The sequence below is a fragment of the Paramormyrops kingsleyae genome, chromosome 4 (genome assembly GCF_048594095.1).
Source record: "Paramormyrops kingsleyae isolate MSU_618 chromosome 4, PKINGS_0.4, whole genome shotgun sequence".
NCBI lineage: Eukaryota > Metazoa > Chordata > Actinopteri > Osteoglossiformes > Mormyridae > Paramormyrops > Paramormyrops kingsleyae.
This window is the reverse complement of record NC_132800.1, coordinates 42,932,145-42,960,143: the sequence shown is the minus strand read 5'-3', so window position 1 is coordinate 42,960,143 and position 27,999 is coordinate 42,932,145. Positions and strand designations below refer to the sequence as shown.

General features: G+C 51.0%; 1 protein-coding gene across 8 annotated transcripts; it reads left to right on the top strand.

Moving 5' to 3' along the window:
* Window positions 1–27,999, top strand: LOC111835793 (pleckstrin homology-like domain family B member 2). Of its 8 annotated transcripts, none has more exons than XM_072711406.1 (23): window positions 1–264; window positions 3,822–3,896; window positions 3,986–4,109; window positions 4,249–4,431; window positions 8,429–8,548; window positions 10,075–11,204; window positions 14,735–14,968; window positions 16,941–17,087; window positions 18,093–18,230; window positions 18,847–18,975; window positions 19,630–19,785; window positions 19,954–20,064; window positions 20,169–20,255; window positions 20,580–20,696; window positions 21,041–21,190; window positions 21,799–21,993; window positions 22,147–22,290; window positions 22,550–22,649; window positions 23,612–23,780; window positions 25,038–25,374; window positions 25,598–25,817; window positions 25,916–26,001; window positions 26,317–27,999. In XM_072711406.1, the coding sequence occupies exons 1-23, from the start codon at window positions 190–192 to the stop codon at window positions 26,455–26,457; spliced, it is 4,368 nt and encodes a 1,455-aa protein (XP_072567507.1). In that variant the 5' UTR covers window positions 1–189; the 3' UTR covers window positions 26,458–27,999. The 8 variants fall into 8 exon arrangements, with proteins under 8 accessions (XP_072567507.1, XP_072567508.1, XP_072567509.1 ...); XM_072711412.1 differs by lacking the exon at window positions 20,580–20,696 and having other exon boundaries at window positions 5–264; window positions 21,886–21,993; window positions 25,038–25,128; window positions 25,228–25,374; XM_072711408.1 differs by lacking the exon at window positions 21,799–21,993 and having other exon boundaries at window positions 3–264.

The window sequence follows — 27,999 nt, the reverse complement described above, 5'->3', positions numbered from 1 at the left end:
GGTCCCCTTCCAGCTGTTGCGCATTCCTGAGACTGCAGCGGGAGACGAATACGGAGACGGATAGTCCCATCTAATATTCCTGGTGAGTCGCAGGAGCTGTGATGTCCCTGGTGAAGCGGGGCAGCCTCTGACAGCCATAGCCGGACAGGACCGCGAGCAGGGACCGGAGGGGTCCGTGTGCGCGCCTGGATGTCGGTGTTACTCAGATCCCGGAGCCCCGCGACGGACACTGACATCTCACTCTCCGCAATGGTAAATCGCAAGGTATTTCAATAATATAAACATATGAACGGGCTGTTTAACTGTTTGCGGAGTAGTTTTATGACTAATTCAACTTTTTTTTGTAAATGACCATTCTGTACTTTTTAAAGTGTTGTTTTTATACCCGCTACGTGTGGCGCGTCTTAGCTTCGTCCGGGTTGCTTTAAATGGCTCGCGGAGTATAAACGGCGCTATAATTCGGCGCGCTGCCGTTATCTCGCCGCTGCTCCCCGCATACCGAGATGAAATGGCTCCGCAAGCCCCGGCACGATGAAAGCCGTGTTGTGTCTGTGTCACGTGCCTGGCGCTCCGTCGGGTTAGCGCGTCCTGATGTCATTATAAAGCAGGGCACATATTACAGGTAAAAAAAAGTCACAGTCTCTCCCACCCTGAAAAACTCCCTATTCCTGCACCACTTCCTGTCTGGATACTACAGGAAGGCAAAGTCTAGCTCTGGATTTCGACCATCAAGTGCCTGGGTTACGGCTGCAATCTCACTTTAAGTGCTCAGAGGGACATCAGCTTCAGCTGCATGTCTGGTTGGCATCATGTTTGGGGGGCATCGTGTCAGATGCATGTTTGAGGGGCATCACGTCAGCTGCATGTTTTGGGGGGGCATCACGTCAGCTTCATGTTTGGGGGGCATCACGTCAGGTTCATGTTTGGGGAGCATCACGTCAGGTTCATGTTTGGGGGGCATAATGTCAGCTGCATGTTTGGGGGCATCGTGTTTCCTGCATGTTTGGGGGGCATCGTGTCCGATGCATGTTTGAGGGGCATCACGTCAGCTGCATGTTTGGGGGGGGCATCACGTCAGCTTCATGTTTGGGGGGCATCATGTCAGCTTCATGTTTGGGGGGCATCACGTCTGCTGCATGTTTGGGGGGCATAATGTCAGCTGCATGTTTGGGGGGCATTGCGTCTGCTGCATGTTTGGGGACATCGCATTTGCTGCATGTTTGAGGGACATCACGTCTGCTGCATGTTTGGGGGGCATCATGTCAGCTACATGTTGGGTTGCACTGTATGTCCTGTATGGTGATTTATGTCACAGATTTCACCTGACCTCTGACCATGAGGTTGCCATGGAAACTTGCACTTGATTGTTGGGCCAGAGCTGTATTTCTTTTGCCGCCTATGGAATGAGGCCCCACCCCCCCTCTATCCACAACAGCCTGTTGGTGTCAAAACATGGTCTTCCACAGCCCGGATTCCCAAACATCTCATGATGACCCACATCCATTCAGCTAATTATCTGCTCATTAAGCTGTTGATTACTCAAATCAACTGTTCTGAAAGAAGAAATACAGTAGCTGGATATTGTTGAGAGATCTAGGGGTCTCCAAATTTAACACACTTGAAATCATGCAGATGTGACTTTTTTTTTTTACTTTTTATTTTTTTTTTTGCATTCCCATTGTTAGGATGACCAGAATCACTTCAGTCTGGGTTTGGATTATGCGGTTAGTTTAGGGTTTGGCTTAGGTTTAGGCTTAGGGTTACCTGGAGCCTGTGTCATGAAGCCAGATTTGTTGCGTAGCCGGATTTTAAGTACCTCTGTTTAAATGGAATTTATCTTCCTTCACTTACTTATAGCCCAGAGTACCTTAAACAAGACAAGTTATCCAGCTAAACAAGAAATCTGGCTCCATGATACAGGCCCCAGGTTATTCTAAGGTTAGGATTAGCTAGTTAGCACTGTCACCCGCTTTAAACCAGTCTTAACAAGCTGAAGCGCTAGGAGGAGATGCAAGGAGGACTTGGCTTTGGGATTGCAGGCTTTAAAGAGGAAACTCCACCCAAAACAACAATGAGGTGCTGCTGTTAATCTCCTATTTTCTGTATATCCAAAGACGCAGAGAATGAATCCATTTGTTCTCCTGAACACACCCTCTGAAGTCACTCTGTTCTAGTTTGTGCTGATGGTTTGCGAAGTACTGTAGTTCTTTTTTGTTGTGATCTCAGTGTCAGCCTGACTGACCTGGGCAAGCTCCTAAAAAAATGTAACATTGTGATGTTTACATCACGAGAGACACTCATCTTACAGCTGTCCCATGAAACCTTGGTGCCATGACAAGGAAAAAAAAGTGGTTGGCATGACAATGGAAAGGATGCTGGGTATTTTGCCTGAAACTGCCAGCGACTCCATTTGCTCTACTTAACGGGAAACAGAAGTTGAGTAACTGCACAGAAAAACTTTGGGTGCAACTGCTAGCTAACAGTTCAGCACTGGCACTGGTGTGTACAACAAGTTCCATAGTCGAGGTTCTTTTGTGGTGGATTCAGTCGCCTGGCTGCTGTGTTACATATCTGAAAAGCCATTTATAAAAACATATACGTGGATAAAAGGGCAGCAGTTTGAGGGAGAGGGCTGGAAACAGTAGGGTTATTACTACCCTCTAGCCAGACTGTCCAGGCCGCAGGGCCTGACAAACATTCAGTACCTGCGACCTGACACAGCGCCCCCTAGGTCTTCTTTCTGTCTCTTGCAGTTCATTTGTAATGAAACATAATAATTCTTTTAAAAAAAGGCTTCCAAAAATGCAGACACAATGCAGATATTTCTCAATTGGTCTGTTACTCTCTCAGGGCCAGCTGCATGCAGCCGGACATGCAGAGAGGCCAGGCCACCCCACCCGGAGCGCTAAGTGCAGGGGGCCGGCTTCACTATGCTGAGGGAGGCACATGACAATGGGGAATATTGTGGAATGCAAGGCTCCGGGGCAGAAACAATGCCTGGGAGCCGGCCAATCAGGGCTGCCCCATTGACCCCCCAGACGAATCAAATTCAGCCCATTATGACTGTGACACATTTGCGGAGTGAAGAAATTTAACTCCTGTTTGTGGTGATGAGGGCACCTGTTACATAACGAATCTAAACGAAAGGCATCATAAAGCAGTGGGGAGGGTGGGGCTGTGAGCCTTTGGTGTGGGGAGGGGGCCGCAATTGGGGGGGCAGCCCCATAGCTCCATCCAGCATAGCCGCATGCCCCCATCCAGAGCACTCTGTAATCACAGTGGCTTAGCGTCCCACTGCCAGGGTCCACCTAGGCCTAACGCACCCAGCCAACTCATGGGGGGGTCAAGGCCTGAATTACAGGATCTTTTTCTTAAGGTGGCTTAATTAAGCTAATTTTATAACCAACTACCCAAATTCAGCCAAATTTGCATAGAAAAAAAATCACAAAAAGTTCTTATTTTCACTAAGAGTAAGATCTCATAGGCACAGAGGTGGGTAACCCTGTCACCATGGTGATGACATGCCTCTCCCCCTCCCTGGGATAGATATCAGCCTCACCTGCATGCCAAACCTCATTCCTGCCTGGCGGAATAGCTGATAGATCAGGGATAAAGAGCAGTAATGGGCTTGTAGGTGACGCCTCATCTTGCGGTTTTCCGCTCACCTGCCTGCCTGCCTGCCTGCCTGCAAGCACACCCCCCCCCCCCCCGATGCTTGTCTACATTTTGAGGTCTGCGACGCCCCCATGAAAATAAGCTTCAGTTGGTTGCTTTGTTGGCTGTGTCTGGATGCTGAGTGCTGCCAAACCAAACCCCCACAGGGCACGGAGTCCACCAGCCTGCCCGGCAGCTCCTCACACCTGGAGGTGGATCAGCATATCACCCCCTCAGGCAAGGTGAGCCAGGAGCCCAAACACCACCGGAGCCCTGATATCACTGCCGTTGTCACTCACTTGGCTGTGTCCGCCTCTGACCCTTCATGCAGAGCCCGCCCCTTGACCTGATCGACACGGGAAAGGCGTTGAAGGTGCAGACGGCTACGCCGCACTTAGTCAGCCTGGGCAGTGGCCGTCTGAGCGTAGCCATCACCCTGTTGCCACTCAAAGAAGGTGACAGAAACCTGCTATCCCAAACATATAGATAGGGACAGACAGACAAATAGACAGACACACAGATACACAGACAGACAGATACAGATTCAGACAGACAGACAGAGTCTTTGGCCGAAACTGTAGCTCTGTATTCCAGGAGTGACTCGGATTGGACGCGAGGACGCTCCCATTCCCCAGGACATCACCATCGAGGGTCCCGGGATCGAGGCCGAGCACTGTCTGATCAAGAACAAGGGGGGGCTCATCACCTTGGACCCCTGTGGAAACCCTTGTGCCCTCGATGGCATCCCTGTGATGAAGCCCACGCAGCTGACCCAAGGTGAGGATTCCCAGTAGATGCACCCCCCTCCACAGAAAGCCTAACCCTCACCCTCTCTCATTAGGCCAAGTCACTTTCAGCATGTCAAACACAGAGTGTGTGTGACTGGGTTGCAGTCCCGGCTCAGCTTCAACAGTCTGAAGCAGATTCCTGTGCCGCTCAGCTATGCTGTGACTCAGAGCTTCCAGAGGAAGGCGTAGGAGGGCAGCCTCTCATCCCCCCCATACTTAAGTCTGTGTGGAGCTAGGGTAGCCCACCCTGTATGCACTGACAGCCCGCCATGTGTGTGTTTGGGGGAGTGCAGTTATTCTCCTACATTTCAGGTCTGATTCATAGCTACAGTGCCATTCTCATAGTGATTCATAGCCTGCATCTAGGTACTTAAAAACACAACAAAGCTTTAAGAAGACAGGCAGAATCGCCTGGACACACCTGGCCTATGTGCCACTGCAGTGATGGCCTATAGGGCACAGAGAACTTCGACTTGAAGACAAATAGGCAGAAAGAGAGACATGCAGACAGAAGAGGACAAAATGACGGACAGACAGCTTTGTGTTCCTCTCTAGGGTGACAGAGAGTCTGCAATAGGGCAGACTGACAGGTGACTAACAGAGAGACTAAGAGAGGGACTGATTGTGGTAACTGACAGGGGGATGACTGACTGGTAACTGACAGACTGACAGCGGTCACTGACAGTGGGACAACTGACTGGTCACTGACAGAGGGACAGACTGGATGTGGTCACTGACAGAGGAACAGACTGACTGTGGTCACTGACAGAGGGACAGACTGACTGTGGTCACTGACAGAGGGACAGACTGACTGTGGTGACTGATAGAGGGACTGGCTGTGGTGACTGATAGAGGGACTGGCTGTGGTGACTGATAGAGGGACTGACTGTGGTGACTGATCGAGGGACTGGCTGTGGTGACTGATAGAGGGACTGGCTGTGGTGACTGATCGAGGGACTGGCTGTGGTGACTGATCGAGGGACTGGCTGTGGTGACTGATAGAGGGACTGGGTGTGGTGACTGACAGGGTTTCCTCGCTTACTGTTTTTACTGTTGTATTTACTTCTGTGGAAGGTGAGGAGGGAAACAGAAGAGGTCTGTAATGAAGCACAAACAAAGGAGCCAAATATTGGCGACCCTGAATAGTAACTTAACTTTTTAGTAAGTAGTAAGTATTGAGGACGTTTTAAACCAAAGGGGCGAACGAGGAATTATGCTTTAATGCATATTTCAATTTTATTTATCGGACCTGTTCACGTTAGTTAAGAGAAAAAAATTAAAAAGCAGCCAAAAACCAAACCAACCGGTTTCCAGCTAACCACGTAGGCTGTCTGCCATTATGGGTAATAATGGTGCACCGTATTACCGTTAGACGCTCCATATCAGCTTTCTTCTTTCGGTTAACAAGCACAAAATGCATATCTGGCTGATAAATGAGTATCAGATGGGGGATTGGGTAAAGGCATCAGTATCCACTGTGTCTTTAAATCCACGTATTGCGGACCCCCCATGCACACCGCACCGGCTCCCGCCTTCGCTGCCCTTTCCTCTAGGTATTTCATGAGAAACAGGGAGTTTTGCCGGAGGCTCTGAGTTCCTCTGCGGGAGAAACAGCATGTTTGGCCCGATAATTAAACTGTAGCAGGGGCGTGCGGAGCGCCAGGCACCGGGCAGGGGTCCGAGGACAGTCGACGTGGGGTCTTTACCCCGGAAAGGAGCGAGTTTTCAGGCCGATGAGACGCGGATACCAGCACCAGGTCGCGCCTCGGGGTCCCTGAGTTCAGGTTCACCTTTTTAAAGCGGGCCGCTTTCCGCTTCATCTCGGTCCGGTAAGTAAGATGTCTCCTTGTGCATCCCTGCTAGTGCACAGGGAAACTGCTTATATCAGCTTTATTAATGCTGGATTTTAACTCATAAAAAAGGAATGGGAAGATGTGAAATTCTGCAGCCGAAGCAGCTCTTTACTGGATCCGTAACGCAGTTAAAACGCATCCATGCGGGCCGCTTTTGCTGTGCACTTTGGTCAGCAGTCAGTTTCAGTGAATGAATCAGCATTTTTTTAAAGCGGTTGATGTGACCTTTATCCAGTAGCTCGCATGTCCTGTCATAACCACGGCTTCCTGGAAGGAGCCACTAACCTGAGCGGGATTCCAGTGGCGTGACTCCACTCGTGTACCTCGTACATCCTCTGACTGCTGCAGCCAGTTTCGGACACCTCATGCCTGACTGTTGGTGTGTTTGGGCTGTTGAGTCTCTCTGAACAATGTCAGCACTGTCACCTGTTGAGGCTTATCTGTGGGTGTCTGTGCACATCCTGGTTTTCTGGTCCGCCCTTCTCCCAGGTGCCAGTCCCTTGGTCGTTTCCCCACCTGCTGCTACATACGCACACCAGCTGTAGCATGAGACCTGTGCATTGTGAGGTTGGGTCTTTTGTACTTGATTACCCCTGATTTTGGGCAGCCGCCACGGGAAACCTAAGCTCACATAGGCCACAGACACACAGAAACACAGAGACATACAGACATATACTTACTCACAGACAGAAACACACAGACTCAGCCAGAAACACTCACACAGACAAGCACACATGTTCTTCATATGGCTTTTGTTTGATCCACATGCTGTGCCATTTTCCTTGGGAAAATGTGTTTTGCTTTATGCCGCTCTGTGTGTGTGTGTGTGTGTCTGTCTGTTTTTCTGTGAGTGAGTGGTGTCTGTGAGTGTGTGTCTGTGCCTGTCTGTGTGCATGTGTGTGTATGTGTGTGTGTCTATCTGTGTCTATTTTTCTGTGAGTGTGTGTGTGTCTGTCTGTGAGTGTGTGTCTCTGTCTGTTTATGTGAGTGTGTGTATGTCTGTGTTTCTGTGAGTGTGTATCTCTGTGCTTGTATGAGTGTGTGTCTGTCTGTCTGTGTTTTTATGAGTGTGTGTCTATGAGTGTGTGTGTCTGTCTATGAGTGTGTGTATCTGTGAATGTGTGTCTGTCTGTGTTTCTGTGTGTGTCTGTATGTGTGCAGTGTCTGTGTGGGGTGGGATGTGGGGCTGCTCTCTTCTTGGGCTCCACGTGGCCGAACTTTCACTGTCCACTGGCCTCCTGCTCACTACAGATGGAACAGCAACTATTTCCTACCGCAAGCCAAGAGGATGTTTGGGGTCTGGGGAGCCAGAAGCATTACTGACTTGTCACCTCAGGGCTAGAGTCACTTGGCGCATAGAGGTGGCAAGCGCTTCTGATTGGGGGAGGGGCCGTCATTATGGACGAGAGACGGGTGAAACGTGTTCTGTTTCTTCAGAGTTTGGCCGGTCCCGCATGCAGGGGCGGTGGTGCGGGTTATCATTGTCCAAACACCCCTGGCACACAGCTCTTGCAACAGCGGCGCTTTCAGTTTTCACTGTGGATATTTGACCTTTGACCTTGTGAGCCTGGTCTCAGATCAATGAATCCTGGAGGGTGCTCAATGTAAAAACAACCCAGACAGCAAAAGCTGGATAATTACACAGAGGCATGCTGCGTATCCCCGACCCCTAGCAGTGCCTCTTAGGTCATGAGTACCTGTTAGTACACGCCACACTCTGCCCTGTCACATGACCCACACGTAGGGGCGGGTTACCTGTGTGAGCTCCGGCCCCCAGGTCACATGCTCCGACGAGCTGGCTGCCGTCAGTCGTCATTGTTTAGATATGAGGGGGGAGCGGAATGTGAAATGGACCACAGAATTTTTTTTTTTCCGATGAGCTGTTTTTCCGTCTCCAGTGCAGGCAGAACTGGCGGGGGTGGGGGGTTACATTCTTCATTCTGTTTTGTAGAGGCTGGGAAATCGGGGGTAGAGCAGTGATCACTTAGCCTGGTCTGGGGGCCTTGGCTTTGTGTGTGTCTGTGCTGAGGTAAAACAATACCGTTGAAAGGATCCGGGGGTGAGCTGCATGGCATGCTCCCAGTGCATTCTGGGAAGGGGCAGCCCCTTTCACCTATGTCCTCTCCCCCGCAGGGTACACGCTGTGCCTGGGTAAGTCCTACTTCTTCCGCTTTAACCACCCTGAGGAGGCCAGCCGAATGAAGAGCATGATGCCCCGGAAGAACCCAGTGTGCCCCCTGGGATACGCCTCTGGTAAGACCCTAACCCCTGACCCCTGGCTCCCTCCACTGATTGACTTGTAGATAAACACAGTTTATGTTGAGGCTGTGGAATGAAGTCTGTCATTTTAGCAGCTGGAACCTCCACACGGATCATTTTCCTACAGCCAGGGGTTCTGTAATGGGGTTTACATGCCAATACTGTGATCTGCTGTAGATCAGGACTTCCTCATGCAGAATGCCAGGAATGTGCCTCGTGTAAACACTCACAGGTTCCCTGCCTGCTGTATTCTGACTCCTGAAGGCTATTACGCCAGCTGTGAATGGCTGGGCTTCTCCTGAAGGTTGTCTCATCAGCTGTGATTGGCTGTGCTTCCCCTGAGGGCTGTCACGTCAGCTGCGATTGGCTGTGCTTCTCCTGAGGGCTGTCACGCCAGCTGCGATTGGCTAGGTTTGGTCTGAATAAATATGCAGTGTGGTTTTTGTACCACAGTAATTGCCTGGTGTTGTTTATGCTTGGAGCAGATGGAGGATCTGTCCCTCAGCTCTCCTCGCCATTTGGCAGCCTGCATCTCCCCTTTTATAACTTCATAGCTCCTTACGGAGTGCAATGCAGTGCCAAATGAAGGGGGCGACTTTTGGCCTGAGGCAGGTTTGGGGTCTGCAGCTGTGAGGGTTGGGGGGGGGTCATGTGTTCACACCCTCAGGCTTCAGCCTACAGCCCAGGTGGCCTATGTAGTGGTCAGCCTCCCAGAATACCATAGGCAGCCACCTGCACTAGATGCTGGGATATGGGACTATTGGCATGACCCCCCAGCAGTGAGGTAGTTTGCTGACTAAAACCCTCCCCGGGAACACTGACAGATATGGTGCCAAAAAGTGGAACTGTTTCCTCAAATGATGCCATGGGAGTCGTTCCGTTTTTAGACAGAGAATTCCTGCCCGCTGTGGGAGGGGTAACCATCAGAGGGCGGCCTTGCAGTGCCAATGGGGAGGGGGGGGGCACTCCTCTTCCTGTTGGGTTGGGGCTCCACCCCGCACATCTGGAAGAGATCAGAGCAGCAGGTAGAAGATCTTGGGCCTTTTAAAGTGCCTGCAGATGTTCACGGGAACGTCCTCGCTGGATCCATCTCCATGCTCAGTGGGTCTCTTTGTGCAGCTTATTAATACGTTTAAAATGAACTGCCATTAGCATCCGTAACAGGAACTGATACCCATAAAGCTCTTAGGGTTCCTGGAGATGTGCTGTTGGACCTTTAAGCCCTTAATTTATTTGCAAATAATTATTATAGGATTAGGATATTGTGTGTGTGTGTGTGTGTGTGTGTGTGTGTGTGTGTATCATTTTCCTTTTTATTTATTTTTTTCATAAACTTTTAGGGGCATTCGGAGATTTCTTGGGGCATTTTTGCCCTTTGCATTTGAATTTCTAACATTTGAATTCATTAGAATTGCTGCTATTATTATTTTTATTAAATAGTGGCATTCTAGCAGTGAAATTGCATTCAGGCAAGAGTAAGTAACCCCCAGTCATGCTGTCATGTCCGCACCCCTCCACAGATTACCTCCGGTTAGACCGCAGCCCTGGAGTGGGCATGTCTGGTGTGCGGGGGCCATGCCCAAGTGGGGATCTCCTAATGGATACGCTACAGAGGCGGAGGCTGGCTGCGGAGGTGGGCCTTCGCACCAACGGCAACTGTAGCCCATCCTACTACAGTGTGACTCACTCCCCGCCCATCAGTCCCATCCCCCGCCCCCTGGTGCAGACCCTTGACATCACGCCCCGCCATCACCAGGACCAGGGTGTGAGGCCCAGTGCTGCTGATCGCCCCCCCTTGTCCATCAGGCCACCCGTGCATACCTCGGGAAACACCCTTCTGACCCAGGGGAGGGATGGGCCCCTCCCTTACCGGCGCTCTAGCTCCCGGCACCAGTCCCAGGACAACATCTTCCTGTCCACCTCTGAGGACAGCAGTTTACCACGGTCTGCTTGGAATGGCTCATCTCCTGACCGTGATGCCCGCTCACCACTAGGGAGCAGCAGTGGGGCTGCCAGCATGCCCTCCAGCCCCCAGCTGGCTCGCCGCCTTCGTCCACATGATGTGGGGAGCCTACGGAGGAGCCCAGGAGGGGATGGTGGGCTAGACCCCGTGCCCAGACAGAGGAAGTACTCCGCAGGCTCACTGGGGACCCACAGCCGGTCTTTGCCCCGTCTGTACAAGGCCACCGAGAACCAGCTGCAGCCCCTCACTCTGGCCCCGCCCCAACGTTCTGGGGATAGTCAGGCCCGTCCCCCTATCCCACCCGAGCCTATGAGCAACAGCCACAAGGAGGTGCTGTCCATCTTACTATCCTCCCGCTCACCCACGCGGGGCTCCACCCCCTCAGAATCCAGCCCACCAGACAGCGCCCCCAGCAAGTCCACCAGCCCCCGCATCGCCAAAAAGCTGAGCCTGACATCCTCGGCATCCTGCTCAGACCTGGAACACAATTCCCTGCGCGGGTCCTCACCTTCTTTGGATCAGTGGCTCGGTGAGAGGCGACCCTCCTTTGGGAAGGCAGGCTTGGGCGTGTGGCCTACTAGAGAGAGGCGTGGCAGCATCAGCTCACTGAGTGGAAAGGAGGAGCTGAGGGATTACCACCAGCGGCAGAGGGACGAGCGTCTGCGCGAGCAGGAGGTGGAGAGACTGGTGAGTGTGAGCCCCCTGCAGGGCAGAGGAGATTCCGATCCTGGATCACCACCTCTGCTGTTTTCCTGCTCTCCAACCTCTTTGGATAGCCGGGCTGTCAGCATTGTCACATGGTGTACCTCAGTAGGGGCGTTGCTGTGATGCTGGGGCTGTGGAAACCTGAGGGGTTTGAGGACTGGCATAAACACTGCCACAGAGCGCTGGTCCTCTCATAAGTCCCCCGAGCTGATAGGTACGGACAGGATTGACCTTCATATGTGTCCCGTAGGTGCCAGGCACCAGTTTTTAGTGGTTGGTGAGCAGAGACAGCCCTAAATTCATGTGCGATTTGCTGGACTGGGAATAAGCGTAGTTCACAGGGTGACCTACAGCCATGGGCGGGATAGTATGGGTTCAAAGACATGCCAGTGAGCTTGATGGGATCCTGATGGTGTAGATGGAATCTTTTTTGGGCATCTGGGTGTAGAGTGTAGAGGACTTTAGCTAAGTGGTTAAGGTGTGGTCAGGCCATGGTCAGCACCCCCCCCCTCCCCCCCCCACCTTAATACCCAACCCCACCTGTGTGTGAGCCTGTGCCATGAATGACATGAGATAAACGAGATAGCAAGATGATCTCCTGGAGGGTTTGGGAGTTCAGGGGGCAGGAATGTTGCGTGGATGTTTGTGGTGGGACGTGTGCCGTGTGTAAATAACAGGATATGTGGTGCTGCGGCTCGCAGAGGAGCCTGACCTGTCCTGGGTGCTGATGATCCCCCACCACAGAAAACTCCAGCTGCCTCGGGAAACGGAAGGATTAAATCACAGGGCTCCTATATTTGTATTTCCCCCCAAATGGATGCCAGGGGTGTTTTTCATGAGATCTGGTTTCAGCATCCAGCTGGTGCCTTGAGCCGCTCTGCACTCAGATCTCTTCCTGCTGCTGATCCCCGTTATCGCCAATGTGAAGTGCTCAGGTCTCGGTTCTCCGTATTGTCCCTGCCGCTCCCACTTGCCGTGTCTTTGGTATCATGTCCAGTCCTGCCGGTGGACAAGCCCTGGGGAATGCTGATGAGGGGTCTCCATGCCTGCTGATCTGATTAGCCATCAACGCGAAAGGAGGAGTGGTCATTATGCGCTTCTTTCCTGTAACTCCTGAGTCTGAGGACATGGTGGGTCTCCTCCGCTCTGTCTGTCTCTCCTCTCCCGTTTCTCCATCACTGTTGCTGTTGTTTCCTGTTTGGTGTGTGACTGGAGCGACTTGGTCGTACTGGATGTGTGGATCACAATTAGTTGAGTACCTGTGAATTGTGGTTAGGTTGGGTATCTGTGGATGGTGACTATGGTGATGAGTGGATGAGCAGCTATGATGAGAGCCTTCAGGTGCCCCTAGTCCTCCTGTGCCAATCCCCCTAAGCTGCAGCATCATTTGGGTATCAGTCAGTCTCACTGACTGAAGTTCCTGATCCAGGATTGCATATCCCTCCTTGGATACTCATTTTCTGGATGACTTGTGGTTTGATTAAATGAGTGGAGATTGCTGGGAAGATGATTGTAGTATTGGTATAATGCAAGCTAGGCTCTCGTTTGTGACTGCAAATGTGTTCTCCTTAACATAAGAACATAAGAAATTTACAAACGAGAGGAGGCCATTCGGCCCATCGAGCTCATTTGGGGAGAACTTAACTAATAGCTCAGAGTTGTTAAAATCTTATCTAGCTCTGATTTAAAGGAACCCAGAGTTTTAGCTTGCGCTACACTAGTAGGAAGACTATTCCATACTCTAACTACACGTTGTGTAAAGAAGTGCTTCCTCAAATTTGTTTTAAAATGTTTTCCTGCTAATTTCCACTTATGGCCACGAGTTCTAGTATTTAAACTAATATTGAAATAGCCATTTGGCTGAACAGCATCCAGACCTGTTAGAATCTCATATACCTGGATCATGTCCTTAGTCTCCTTTGCTCAAGGCTAAAATGAGCTTGTACTCATCTTGCACTCTGACGGTGGACTTGTACCGTAACAGGATGCACTTGTGAGAAATCTATGGAGTCAGAATAGTGCCATATGTACTTGTATGTGTACTTTCCAATTTGCACCCGTAAAAAGAAATTTGCTCGCACTGAACACAATTTTCATTCGCAAAAAAAGATATTTTGCAAATGCAAGTCAATATTTTTTGTAAATGCGAAACCAAACATCTTCATAAAAATATTTTTTACAAAGATAGAATGGTTTTCAAGTACAAAACCTGTATTGCAAATCCAAGTCCTCTTGCAAATACCAACCTTCAAGTGCAAATTCACACTTGCGCACATAAATAATTTTGGCACTAACTTGCCTAGCGCTTTGAAGATAAATATTTGCTCGCATAGCCACCAATCAAATTAATTCATTTTCTAGCCAATCATAAAACCACTGGTGTCCTGCATACCATAACCGTACTACTGGATAATTACTGTATCATGAATTACTTGTTTTATATGTTCATGTAACTTAGAACTTAGAATAAAATACTACAGCACTCCTTTTAATAACATATCTATTAATTATTATTATTAGATTAGCTACGTACGTTGTAAGACATTAAAAAACAAAACATATTCACGGTCTTAGTAGACTTGGTATGAAACACTGATTTAACAAGTAACCTATAAGCATTCAAAAAAGTTTATTGCTAATTTTAAAAACACGTCAGCTGAAACACCCAGCTAAAAATAGAATTTGTTGCGTCGCGTGCGGGCGAGCGGGGAAGCAGGCGAGTCGAGCCGTGATTACGGGTAGAAACGGGGTTATTTGCAGCGGACAGGACAATACGGCAGACAACATCAATGACTGATCTGGGGAATACTGACTCAGACGCGGACTAAATACACAGGATAGGCCAAACAGAACAGACAACAGGTGATTACAATCGGGAATTAACACGAGGCAACGAGGGGGGCATGACACACAGGAGGATCGAACGAGCAGGTCGTGACAGAATTAGCATCGGTAAACAAATTAATTGCGTCATAGTTTGATAAGGCGTTATCATATCATTACAGCTAGCGTGGCTAATTTATTCTGTACGTCAGTACAATTTTTATCAAATCGTTGGATTTATTCAAAATTCTGACTACTATCTTCCCGTATAAAGTCCTGGTCTAACACCTTCATCTTCTTCAGCATGTTTTTTTACTGGAAGGCCAGGATTGGTTGTTACCTTACCTAGGCAAATTAGTGCCAAAATTATTTATATGCGCAAGTGTGAATTTGCACTCGCAGGTTGGTGTTTGCAAGAGGACTTGGATTTGCAATACAGGTTTTGTACTTGAAAATCATTCTATCTTTGTAAAAAAATATTTTTATGAAGATGTTTGGTTTCGCATTTACAAAAAATATTGACTTGTATTTGCAAAATATTTTTTTTTGCGAATGAAAATTGTGTTCAGTGCGAGCAAATTTCTTTTTACGGGTGCAAATTGGAAAGTACACATACAAGTACATATGGGACTATTCCCTCTATTGGTGTGTTACAGCCCCCGGTGTATGAGCTACTGTTTGCCTCCTAGGAGCGACAGCGCTTGGAGACCATTCTCAGCCTGTGCTCGGAGCTGGGCCGCTCAGGGGGCGAGCAAGGGGGCTCCGCCGAGGCCGACCTGCAGAAGATCAACCAGGAGCTTGAGAGGCTGCAGCTGTCTGACGATGAGTCCGACGCCACCATCCCTGACGCAGCCCAGGCATGGACCCTGCTTCGCTCTGGCCTCTCCCCCTCCCCCTCCGCACAGATGCTCAGGACTCCCTGGGTAAGTGACAGACCGGCTGGGGGGGGAGGCATGAACATACTAATACACCAGACTCAGAGATGTGACACACTCAAGTTGGACTCCGGCAGGTTTTAAATCCAACAAATCAGCACAAGGGGAGAGGAAGTTTGGGTTGGGCTGGGTAAGCTGACAAGGACACAGCATTAGAGAGAGCTCAGTTTGGCATCAGCACGTCAGAAGAGCCTGGTATTGCCTGAGCATGCCTGGTAGTGATGACTGCTGGACCAGCTTGGGTTTTAAAGCACCTTTTCTTCCATAGTGTGATTCGGCAAATCTTGTAAAAGCAAAGTCCTGGGGTCTGAAGTACCCTGCTGGGGTATTTCCTGTGTTTAGGTGGACCGTAGGCCCCAGAATCTGGCACAGCGTTGTCAGTAAGCTCCCCTACTCGTTTATCCAAATCATAACAATGTCTAGGTCTATATTAAGAGATGTAAATGAGAAATTCCAGGCTGGTGAGGTTAGCCCAGGCAATAGGCTCATTTTAAACTGGCAAAGCAGTTCTGTCATTCTGCCACTAGACTTGTTAAGGAGGAGCTGTGTTCTGGGCAGCTCAAATTGCTTAGTGGGTTGCTGGGATTCTGGGTCAATATGAGGTTGAATGTCGGCCCTCAACCGTGATGAAGTTCCTAAACACAGGATGATGGTCTCCGTTTATCCTCTCTCTGAATTCTGGCACCATTTTCTGGTCAGTTTGTGTACCACCGGCCCACCCCACACATTCCAGAAAACGGACACAGGAATGGTTGGAATTTGCTTTGCTCAGACCTGAAGAATAGCCTAGCTTGTTTGTGTGGAGTCTTTAATGTTTCTTTGTCCACTCTTGATGAGTCTCAAGTCTGTAGATATGAATTAGAAATACAAGATATCTAATTAGACCAGAGTAGCTGGCCGTGGACAGAAGGGCTGAATGAATCTGGGGATTCAGACAACATGGGGTAGAGTTTAGATTCTCTGCCCGAGCCCGAGCCAAGACCCGACCCGACCCGACCCGTGGGCCGGGTCGGGCCGATATTTCCTGCCACTATCTTCGGGCCGGGCCGGGCCGGGCTGGGCGGGGCCATGATCAAGCATTTGTGTGTGTTTTTTTTTTTTTTTAAATCATTACTTAATTAGCCTAATTGGGTGGAGAGCTATGCCATAATTATAAATGTAGCTCCCTCCCGTAAGACACGAGCACAAGAGTCCTTTGCATTTAACTGAGCCGACGGTTTATTCGAAAGACAGTGGCTTCGTTATTATCACCATCATGGCAGACGTGAGAACTAAATACAGATACGGAAACACAAAATCAAGCACATTTACTTACAATATTAGCTAACAAACATTGAAATTCAAATGAAATATAAACATAAATAACAATAAAGACAGCTTAGAGAATTCATATACAGTTAACACGAACCTCAGTTAGCATTTACATTTACATGGCTAAATACAACAAACTTAACTAAAACTTAATTAACACATACCTCGTTGGCTGCTTACGGAAGGATTTAACCTTTTTCTTAACCCTTTACTTAAAGTTCGATGCCGAGCACACAAACTGGTTCCAGCAGCAAGCGAACAGGATAAGTGAAAACGTGCTTTTCTTCTAAACGTGTCTCAAAAATCCATTCTGAATAAACAAACAATGCAGTTTACATGCTTCGTCCTTGTTGCATTTTTCATTAAGATAAATCTAAACTAATTTCTGTAGTTCAAACAACTTAGAATTGTAGTTGAGAACGTCTGTTACAACGGCTCACGTATTAAAAAATAGTCGGGTTTAAATCGGGCTCGGGCTCATAATTACAGTTAATGTGTCGGACCGGGTCGGGCTCGGACACAAGGTGCACGGGCTCGGGTAGGGTCGGGTTTAATTTTTTGGGCCCGATCTAAGCTCTAACATGGGGCAGCTGTCAGGGGCTCTGGTCTCCTCATGAACTGGAGCTGAGTGTCATTATGTCATTATCAGGTTCCAGAGCCGGCTGCGGAATCACAGCTGAGGTTGAGGGAGGTGGCCCATATGGAGGAGGAGAGGGTCGTTGTGCTAAACCACATGGAGGAGCTGCAGCAGAAGATCAAAGACCTGGACAACCAGATGGAAGAGTCTGTTCGAGAGGTATGGTGCAACTGAAAGCGCAGAGGAAATGTGTGTAAGAGGTATGGATGAGTTCTGTAGGGCTACCAGACAGTTGGAAGAGTCCATTTGTAGGCCAGCAGCTTAGAGTCTTGTCAGGCACCCTTTGACCTTTGACCTGGGTGTCAGGTTTACATCATCATAACTTGCACAGTTCCCCAGGAAAGTGGACTGATCTTCTCCCCTGAGAAGAGACCCAATGGAATCAGCGAATGCCAGTGCAGGTTCACACATGGTGGTGGACAGTGATTTAGCTGCTGTGTGTGACCCACAGGGCGTGTACATGGTTTGGGTTATTTCAGGGCTCTTTCAGGTTCGCCGGTGCTGACTTTTCAGGACACCAGCACACTGGGAGTTCTCCTCTTTTTTCCTACCTTTTCTCATTCCCCCCTCACCCCTCCGTCTCTCCTTTCCTTTTTTCTCTCTGTCAAGTCCCATGCTGCTGCAGGTCCAAATAAGGCTGTGTCTGGTGGCTCTGAGTGAGTAACTCCTAAGGAAGGAAAAGCTTGCTGCCACCGCGCCATCAATCCTGCGCTCAGCTTCCTGCCATTATCCCAGACTGTCCTGTGGCCTAGGAGCTCTGCCAGCGTCTGTGGGGGGGCGTTCACCTTTCAGTTCTGACAGCCGGGGGGAGGCCGGGGGGAGGCCGGGGGGAGGCCGGGCGGCAAGGACCCTGTGTGTGTGAGGTCATGGCCTCCCTTCATCCTGCATCACCTTCACTAGTTAGGGAGTCGCTGCTGTGATCTCAGAAGCTGACATTTTCCAGAAATCACTTGAGCAATAATTCAGCTGTTTAAATTAGTCATGGTGTTGATTTGACTGGCTCACCCTAACAGATGACTAACAGACCTGTTGTTTACCTGTTTACTTACTTGTTCACTTCTGTTTTCATTTCCTAATACCAACTGGTACCTTATTCTCATTTTTGTTCCGCCGCTAACATTGTTACTGGATCGCGTTCAAGTTTCAGTTCTGGTTCTGGTCCAGATGGAGTTAGAGCGCGCCCTGGTGGACGGGGAGCGCGACGCTGAGACGGTGCAGCTGGAGCATGAGAAGGAGCTTCTGAACCAGCTGAATGAGAAGCTTGTTGACGTGGAGAAGAAAAGTTTAATGGACAAGTCCCAGGTATGCAAGAGTGAAAGCTTGAGTCTCAGAGTCAAAAGGCCAGATGGTCCCAGATTCGAATCGTTCCACTCCCAGGTACACTTCATGAACCCAGATGCCCTCAAGCCCCCATGAGTCTTACACCCCCGTATTCCTGAGGGTGAGTGCAGCTGACACACTCCTCAGAAATGCAGCTCTAAATTTACTGCAGTGACATGGAGCAGTGTAGTGAGGGGGCCTGTCGTGGGGGGCTGATGACACGGGACGCGCTGCCAGGCTCGGCCCCCAGCCAGTGTCCGGTCTGGCTCTGGAAGTCTAACAGCTGCCTGACACACGAGTCCCAACCGCCGTCCGGACGGGAAGTCGGGGAGGAGAGCAAACCTCCAGCCAGCACAGTGCCCATCAAACCGCCGGCATTAGACCCCCTCCCTGGGCTGAGAACCTACAACCCTAAGGTCACAGAGACCACGGCGCCATCTGTTGGACCTTCAGTGCGTGCTCCCCATCTCCTGTCTGCGCTTGCCTGCTGTTCTGCCTGTCCCACCTATATCGGACATTAATCTGGCTAACCTGCTTCCAGCCCCCTCACTAACGCCCCGCTCTTATATCCCCCACCCCCGCCTCCCTCGCTCTGTAGGAGAAAGCCCAGCTCGATGCCCAGAGGGCAAAGGTCAGCCAGCTCAGGGAACTCCTCTCCGAGCAGAAGGTGCAGCTGGACACCTGTCCCGAAGCCCTCAAGGAGCAGCTCCAGCTGCAGCTATCCAGGGTCAGTAGGCTGCCCACAGTACCTCCCCGCTGGTCCAGAGTCAGCAGACTGAGGCTGTGTGCCCAGGATGTAGGATGTAGGATGGAAGCCAGCTCTGATCTGGGGTCAGCCATTCAAGCACTCACATTAACTCACAGAAGTAACGCTGATGATAAAGCTGATCCCAGGTCAGTCCACTGTAGCATCCATCCAAAGCATATGCTGTGTTGTGCTAAACGGCACCTCACTGCTCTGAAATCAATCATCAGCTTCCACGGCAGGTTCTGTGGCTCTGCTTCCCTCCCTGCCAGTAGATGAGAGTATGAGACTCACATGGTGCCAGCCTGTGCCTCTCTCACTGCCCTGCCTGCCCTGTCCTGCTGTCTCTTCTCCTCCCTCTCCTCTCCAGCCAGTTCTGAGCTGGTTGGGCTTATCACCCCTCCTATGATCCCCAGCCCCCATCCTGGAGTCCTATGTAACACTCTCCCCCCGAAAGAGGATGGTGGCTGACAGGAAGCATGTAAACTGGGAGCTGGGTTGACCTCTGACTCCTGACCTCTGACCTCCCATGTTCGCAAAATGTCTTTACTGTTGAATACAGCATGAAACGTGTAGATTGTCTGGGCAACTGGGTGCTTTGCCACGTGTGCCTGACCCCTGGCATGTGCCTGGCAGGACGCAGAGGCCCTGGAGCTGGAGACTAAGCGGTTCGAGGACCTCGAGTTCCAGCAGTTGGAGCGGGAGAGCCGGCAGGATGAGGAGAAGGAAGCGCTATGCCAGCAACTGCTGAGGGACATCGCCGAGCGCCAGCGCAGCGCAGCATCTCGCAAGGTGAGGAGGCAGGGACGGGGGTGGAGATAGGACAGGGACAGGGCAGAGGGTGGGGACATGGGCAGGGATGGGTGAGACTGGGAACACAAGGGTGGGGTGGAGACAGGGGTGGGGCAGAGACAGGGGCGGGGCCAGGCCTCCCTCACCGACTGTACCTCACGGCCGCAGGAGCGGCTACAGGCCCTGCAGAAACAGTCCAGCCAGATCCAGCAGCAGGCTGAGCAGGAGAAGGATGCCTTTCTGCGGGAGAAGAGGGACCTGCAGACCCTGCTGCATAAGGTATTGAGTAGGAAATGTGGGGGGGGGGGGGGGTTGGGGCTGGCAGCATCACGTTCCTGTGTCCCTGGATCATGTGGGACCCCCCCCCCCCCCGTGTTTGTCAGGAGAGGGAGACCCTGACAGTCTTGGAGACGAAGTATACGGCTCTGACAGGGGGGAGGGACTTCTCCAGCACGGCTTCCCTGAAAGAGGTACCCAATCCAGCACATATGTATCACAGGCTCCCCGGCTAGCTGGCGCACATGGGTATCAAGCACTTGGGCTGTCCAGCACATGCATATATCACGCATACAGGCTACCTGGCACACAACGTGTATCTCACACACATGCAACTGGCACATGCGTGTATCTGGCACATGCACTCGGCACATGTGTGTATCTGGCACATGCACTCGGCACACGCGTGCATCTCACACTCAGCACACCTCCTTCCCACCACATTTCCACCTCATCTTGGAGGTCTGTCTTCTTCCTCCCACCCCAACTCCTGGGCTCCGGATCCGCTCTGCCCTAAGCTGGCTGCAGTGTACCACATTCTAGGCCCCCCCGCCATCCTCCACGGCCCCCTGTCCCACCCTGACCTGCTGGTCCTCTCCTCTCAGCTGGCTTCCCTCTGTGCCAAGAGCGCTGAGGTACGGTTGTGGTTCATACTGCCTGCCTGTTGCTTACTCGCATGGACCGAGAGGTAACACAGTGTGTGACTTCACTTCCCAGCATGCAATTCACCAGGGTGGTCCATTAACATGTCCAATGATCACTGTGGTCTCGATTGACCTGCTTGTTCACTTAAACCACGAGTAGGTAAAAGAAAAAGAATCTAAGATAATCTAATCTAATCTGTCTAACCAGAGCATGGCACAATGGCATGCACCTGTGATCTTGCTAACCTTTTCAGGACCTCTCCATCTTCCCTCCCCCCCCTTCTGTGTTCTGCACCCCACACCCTCCGTCCCATCTCCAATGGTTTATTCCGCAGGGTTATGTCACAGTCAGTGAGATCAATGAGCTTTATGAGCAGTTTGGGGTTAACCCCACCCCTGAAGGCCAAGCCACACCCTCACCCAGGCATGAGCTTGAGTCCAGCCCCAGCCCTGAGGAATGCACCCCCCAGTCGGGTGAGGAGGAGGTGCGTGCGTGCCGTCGCTGCAGTTTGGGAGTCCCTCTTTTCATGTGGTTTGCTCCACAGAACCCCAGGCAAAAGTGAAATGGTCTATAGAGTACTGAGGCACACAGAAAGGCACAGAGAGACACACATAGGCACAAAGAGATACAGACAGACAAGCACAGAGAGACACACACAGACAGGCAGGTACAGAGAGACACACACGGGAACACAGACAGGCACAGAAAGACACAGACAGGCATACAGACACACACACAGGCACAAAGAGATACAGACACGCACAGAAAGACATACATGGGTACACAGACAGGTACAGAGAGACAGGCACAGGTAAACAGACAGAGAGTCACAGGCACACAGAGGTACACAGTCAGACACACACAGGCACACAGACAGACACACACAGTGGTACACACACTCATTCACAACGATACAGAGACAGTCACGCATATACTTCCCTGCTATTTCTGTCTTTCTTATTCTTTTTCCCTGCTTCATTTAAGTGTGTGTGTCTTCCTGTCTGCATGCCTGTCTCTGTGCGTCTGTTCCTGTCTGCCTGTGCCTGTCTGTGTGTCTGAGCTCCATACTCATTGTGTCCTATTCTTTCAAAGCCTGACCTTTATTCCTTCCCTGTGGAGGGTGTGGCTCTCCCTGGCCCTGCCCCCTCCTCACCCCACCCCCACCGCCCGGTCCCCAAGCCTCCCTCAGTGCACTGGCCTGATGACATGGTGACTTACCATGACTCCTCGCCCCTCTCTGAGTCCCCCCCTCCGCTTCCCATCAAAAAACACCACCGCCGCAAACAGGTAAAGGGCATGCCCACATGGTGCACTGGCACGGGTTCCAGGGCCTCACTGCAAGGGTGTGTAGCCTGCCGCCTCTGTCGCACTGTGTGTGTTTGGGGGCGGGGGCAGTTGCAATCAGAGGGTGCACACGTCAGCCTCACTACTCCTCTGCAGAACTTCCGTACCCTGGAGGAGAAGAGGTGGGGCATGAAGGAGGCGGGGCCTGTGCTGAGTGACACGGTGCCTCGTAGGAGGGTCCAGCCAATGGCGTCACCCACTTTCAGCAGCTCCACACTGGGCCGCTCCATCACTCCCAAGGTCAGTGGGCAAGGTCATGGACACACTGGGCCTTTTCTGGGGGGTCATTCTGCTCTGTGGGGCTGGAGTCAGGGTGTGGTAGACTGGCCCTCCCGTCCAGGGTGTCCCTAGGCCCAGTGTCTGTGCTCCAGGCTGAGGGTGACTCTACTGGGAGAATGGATATGGAAATGCATCCAGGGAGTCTGGGTCCTTAGCCGACTTCTGAGTCCTGACTGCCCTGAGATGCTTCTGTAATGGTGATTTTTGTGTCTGCCTGCAGTCCCATCAGCCTCTGGTGCAGAGCTCCAGCTGTGGCAGCATGCTCCCTCGCAGCCTGGCTGTGGCCCCCAGCGACCCGGAGAGCCGCCATCAGCACAGAGGTGAGTGTCCCCTCTTCCAGTACTGGTTCTGTAACCTGATGGACCATTGCTAACAGCCGGGTCTTCATGTCCACCACCCCCTGCCCCCCAGGGAAGGCTATGAGAGGTAGGCTTAGCATTAGCTAATAGTGCTGTACTGTTCTATAGTGTCTCTACACAGTGTGATAGGGGGGCCGTCCTCCTGGAGCATGTGACAGAAGCGCATTGTGGCCTACTGGGAAATGTAGTACCACATGGCCTGTCAAGCACTGCTGGTTACCGTGGCAACCTTAAGTGGTGGGCGTGGGGTACATCCTGTGTGCCAGATTCAGAGTGTCGTCCCCCCCCCCCCATGTGTGTGCCTGGGGTCAGGTGACTGCAGTTTGTGTGCCTGCACGCTCTTTCTGGGAATTTGTCTCTCCGGAATTTGGGGGGGTGGGGTGTAGAATCGGAAGGAAATGCTTCTCGTCTCCGAACGACTGTGCTGTTATCTGATCACTGCAGCGAGGCAGAGGAGGACTTTGAATGTGGAGGACTTGATGGGGTGTGGAAGGTGGCACTGCAGAGGGGTTGGGGGGGGCACCATGGACACAGTCCAGAGACACACAGGTGTGCAGCTCTGTGTTGGGGGGGGGGGATCATCCAACCTTAGATCCTGCGCAGTTGCCTCTGTCCCTCCCAGGGTCCCCGTGGGGGGGGGAGTGTATTAGCAGGCGCGCCCCCACCAGCCCGATGGTATCAGAGTTCCTGAGCGGGGTGGCAGGGGGGGAATAGTATTAGTGTTTGTGGGCTAGGTGGTTGGGTGGGGGGGAGTGGGCCCCTCACCCCGCCCGCTTAGTTACCAGGAAAGCGAGCTCCGCTATACAGGTCCTCCAGAGTTGAGCAAGACAGCTGGGGTTACAGTTTGGACCGCAGAGGCATGGACGCAGGGCCGGATGCCCTGTCTCTCACCCTGTGACTGAGAGTGCGCTCTGATCGCCTAGGTCATGTTCCCGGGCCTGGGCAGCAGCCCCTGAGCGCCCGGGTGGCGTCACAGTCCAGCGTGTGCCTGCCGTACGGCGACGACGCACACGCCTACGACACTCTGAGTGTGGACAGCTCCGACAGCATGGAGACCAGCATCTCTGCCTGCTCGCCAGACAACGTGTCCAGGTGAGGGGGGGGCGTGGGGGTGTAATACACTGTGCATGGTGTCAGGTGTAATACAGTTTGTGTACATTGTATAATATAGTATAGAGTGTAGTATACTGTGTAGAATAGGACACTGTGCACAGTGTATAATGTGGTGTGTATGGGGTAAACTGTACTACATTATGTAGTATAGCACGGTTTGTATAGTGTGTAGCATAGTACTGTGTGTAGAATAGTATTGTGTGTAGTGTAGCATAGAACGATGTGTATGGTGTGTAGTACAGTAGAGTGTGTATGATGTGTAGTGTACTAGGGTGTATAGTACAGTGTGTTTGGTGTGTAACGCAGTACAGTGTGTATAGTGTGCAGTGTAGTATAGTACAGTGGTTATGGTGTGTAGTGTAGTATAGTGTGTACAGTGTAGCATAGAACAGTGTGTATGGTGTTTAGTACAGTACGTTGTGGAAGGTGCGTAATGTCATATAGTATGGTGTGTAGTACAATACGGTGTGTAGCGTAGTACAGTGTATTGTGCTGCCTGTCTCTGAGAGCTTTGAAGTGTAGCTGGTTTCTGCTGGGCCGTGTTGTGGGGGGAGGGAATTGGCCATAAATTCCGACCCCTTTGACTGTGGGCTCAGGGTTCGCTCAGTGGGTTCTCAGCTTCTGTTTCTGATGGCCTCCTGTGCCCGGGATGCACCAGGGCGCTCCATACCCCCCTACATCCTCCATCATAACAGCAGTGTGGGGTCACACATCCTGTGTTTGTGGCATCTGTGTGTTTATGGCTAAATAGGCAGTTCAGTGGTGCTGATGGTGAGACCATTCTGTGTGGGGGGGGGGGGGCTTAAATATTTTTAAATATCCTGAGAGAGCGACCTCATCATCATCATCATCATCATCATCATCATCATCGTTCCTCTGCTTAAACACTTTTTTCCAGAGCTGAATGTTTTTCTGAAAAAGTCCAAGATTAAAGCTCCTTTATCAAGGGGTTTTACGGGGGCTGTCAGTGGCCCCAGATGTTTCTTCTGAGTGTAAATTAGGAGCGTCTGGTTCTGGGCCCTGAGCAGAACCAGCCTGTCAGGCATCTCCAGAACATTCCGGGTCCAGCAACGGCAGGATGTGCAGTGTGTGTGTTTCTGCATCACAGAGGGCCTCCTGGCACATGTGCCGCATCTTTGATGTGTCCAGCTGGTTCAGTTCTGTCTCTAGATTCTGGTCCAGAAGAGTTCATTGGGTCCGGTTGGGCTGTAATAACTCTGTGTTCTGAATGAACAGCGCCAGCACCTCCAACATGGCCAAGCTGGAGGAGATGGAAAGGCTCCTGAGGGAGGCCCAGGCAGAGAAGCACAGGCTGCTGGAGAACCGGGTAAGAGCACCTCCCTCTGGAGCGCATCTAGCCATTACAGAAACGCATGCATCAAGGGGGTGTCTGGTCCCAAATTGCCATGCTTGCTGTCCCGTGCAGGAGCGAGAGATGGAGGCACGCCGGCAGGCCCTGGAGGAGGAGAGGAGGCGCAGGGAAGAGCTGGAGAAGCGGCTGCAAGAGGAGACCAGCAGGAGGCAGAAGCTGATTGAGAGGGAGGTGAAGATGAGGGAGAGGCAGAAAGCTCAGGTATAGGAGGACAGCCTGTGAGGGTGGGTCTCTCCCATATCGTTCCCATTTGATCCATCCCTGCCAGGGCCTCCCCTTGACCTGCCCATGAGAGTGGGCCTCAGCACCTACTGGCCCGGTTTGACCGTGTATTGCCTCCTCCCCTTGACCTGCTACCTGCCCATGAGAATGGATCTCTGCCATACTGGCTCGATCTGACCTGTGCCCCACCTTCCCCACTCAGTCTCGCCCCCTGACCCGCTACCTGCCCGTGAGAAAGGATGACTTCGACCTCCGTGGCCACATCGAGTCAGCTGGCCACCACGTAGACACATGCTACCACGTGTCACTGACGGAGAAGACCTGTAGAGGCTTCCTGGTCAAGATGGGCGGCAAGATCAAGACCTGGAAGAAGCGCTGGTTCGTCTTCGATCGCAACCGCCGGACGCTATCCTACTATGCCGGTGAGAGTGCCGCACAGTGCCCCCCTCTGCGACTGAGGTTTTATTATAGCTCGGGGTCTCATGCCAGTTATTCTTCTTTTTTCTTCTCCTCCTCCCAGATAAGCATGAAGCCAAGCTGAAGGGTGTGATCTACTTCCAAGCCATCGAGGAGGTCTATTATGACCACCTGAAGAATGCGCACAAGGTGAGAAAGCATTCAGGTTGCCCCTAAACGTATTTGTATGTTGTGTATATGGCACATGACACAAGTGTGCATTAACGGCCCTTCCTGATGTCTTATTGGTTTTATTGTGTAATTACTATCAAAAGTTAAAATGTACTTGGGGAAAATGGCTCATTTGCATCTAATTAGGGTTGTGCTGCATTTCAGTTGTTCCTCTAACAAATACTGAAATTAACTCGTAAATAAAAATATTTGTGTCATGTGGATGCCACATTTTTTGTTTTCTTTTGGCTGCCCACTGATGGTCTGACTGTGCAACTGTGTCTCCCCCCACAGAGTCCGAATCCGTCGCTGACATTCAGCGTGAAGACACACGACCGCGTGTACTACATGGTTGCACCATCGCCAGAGGCCATGCGCATCTGGATGGATGTGATTGTCACGGGAGCAGAGGGATATACGCAGTTCATGGTGTAATACAGGCTTGACTTGCTCACAACCGCCCCCTGGAGGACTGCGGGTGCATTTCTTGTGATGCTTTTTTTTTTTTGGACAAGCATTGTGCCTTACTACATCAAGCTGTGATGTTACGGTGCCTTGTTCTGTATAGATGTGAAGATTTTGCTTCAGGAGCTGGGAACGTTTGTGCTCTGGGGAACATAGGGGAGTCACATGGTCATACCAATCATGGCTCTATGCGTGCTTCTGTGTTGGTATACGCAGACCCAGTGCGCTCTCCATTTTCACTGTGTCACTCAGGAGTGTGGTGGGCGGACTGGAACTAGGGTGAGGTTCTGTGGTTTGGAGAAGGACTGCTGTCAACAGACAGCTCCCATAAACCTGTGCTTGTGTGTCTCACAGAGGGATTTCTGGTCATTTTTGAAACTCTAAAGTCCATTGGTACTGAGAGCAGTTGGAACAGTAACACAGTGCCGACCAACAACGCAGATCCATCCGATAAGACTAATCAGCATGGGCAAAAGCCTACATGGTTCCCACCTGCTGCAGTACCGTCAGATTTGACCAATCAAGATGGGTGAAAACCTGTGTGCTTTATACTTGCTATGGTACCCAGATTTGACCAATCAGGATGGGCGAAAGTCTGTGTGCTTTACACTTGCTGTGGTACCCTGTCAGATCTGGCCAATAAGCATGGGCAAAAGCCGCATGGTTCCCACCTGCTGCGGTACCCCGTCAGATCTGACCAATCAGGACACAGCGGTCTGTTTGTTACAGCTGCTCCAGTAACAGGACTATGTCCTATTTATAAATGTTTTTAAATGAGTATGTAATAGCCATATTTTTTTATATCCAATGCTTCTTATTCTTCAGTCTTATATCGTAATACTCATTTTAATAGTTAATCCTTGCATAGGATGTTCAGCATAGCTAAGAATCTTAACCAGGGACGGGAGGAGGGAGGTTAGCAGCCCTCCAAGGGTGTCCCACACTACCTCTCTGGCTAATTCTGGACTAGGCTCAGCTGCTTACCAGCTAGGCCACCATCTTTGTCTCTGTGGCTTTTTACGGCTGTATGTCTGACCTTGTCACCTAAGGGGTCTGACTATGTTAATATCTTTGTCCTCCTAAAAGCAGCGCTGGGCCCATCTTGCGAAAGCTTTTTGTTATATATAACCAAACGCTGAGCCTGTAAAAAAACCTCATCTCCTACTTTCCTAGCTTAATTTCCACACCCCATGTGAAGCCTTCAACTCCAACACTGAGTCTGGAAGATGAGTGTTCTTCTGTAATAAACATAATGCCACTAGAGGGCAACAAGTGAGCATTTTGGGTGCTCTGGTGAGCAGGTGAGTGCTGCTCTGATGGGAAAGCTGGGCCCTCACAGGGGTGTCAGGGTGCATTGTGGAGGAGTGAATTTTACCGTACCTGCTTCATGCTCTGCTTCATGTACTTTCTGTTACTCTTAAAGCTACTTTTCAGAAATGTCATGTATATTACATTTTTTATGTATAACATGCATGCTTTATTTTTGAATACAAATAAAGGCTGTCAATCATC

Bases quoted from the DNA above. Each gene is read 5' to 3' on its own strand.
- LOC111835793 (XM_072711406.1), top strand. From the start codon at position 190: ATGTCGGTGTTACTCAGATCCCGGAGCCCCGCGACGGACACTGACATC. The intron at 265-3,821 runs GTATTTCAATAA...AAACCCCCACAG, and splicing joins CCGCAATGGTAAATCGCAAG to GGCACGGAGTCCACCAGCCT. The intron at 4,432-8,428 runs GTGAGGATTCCC...TCTCCCCCGCAG, and splicing joins GCCCACGCAGCTGACCCAAG to GGTACACGCTGTGCCTGGGT.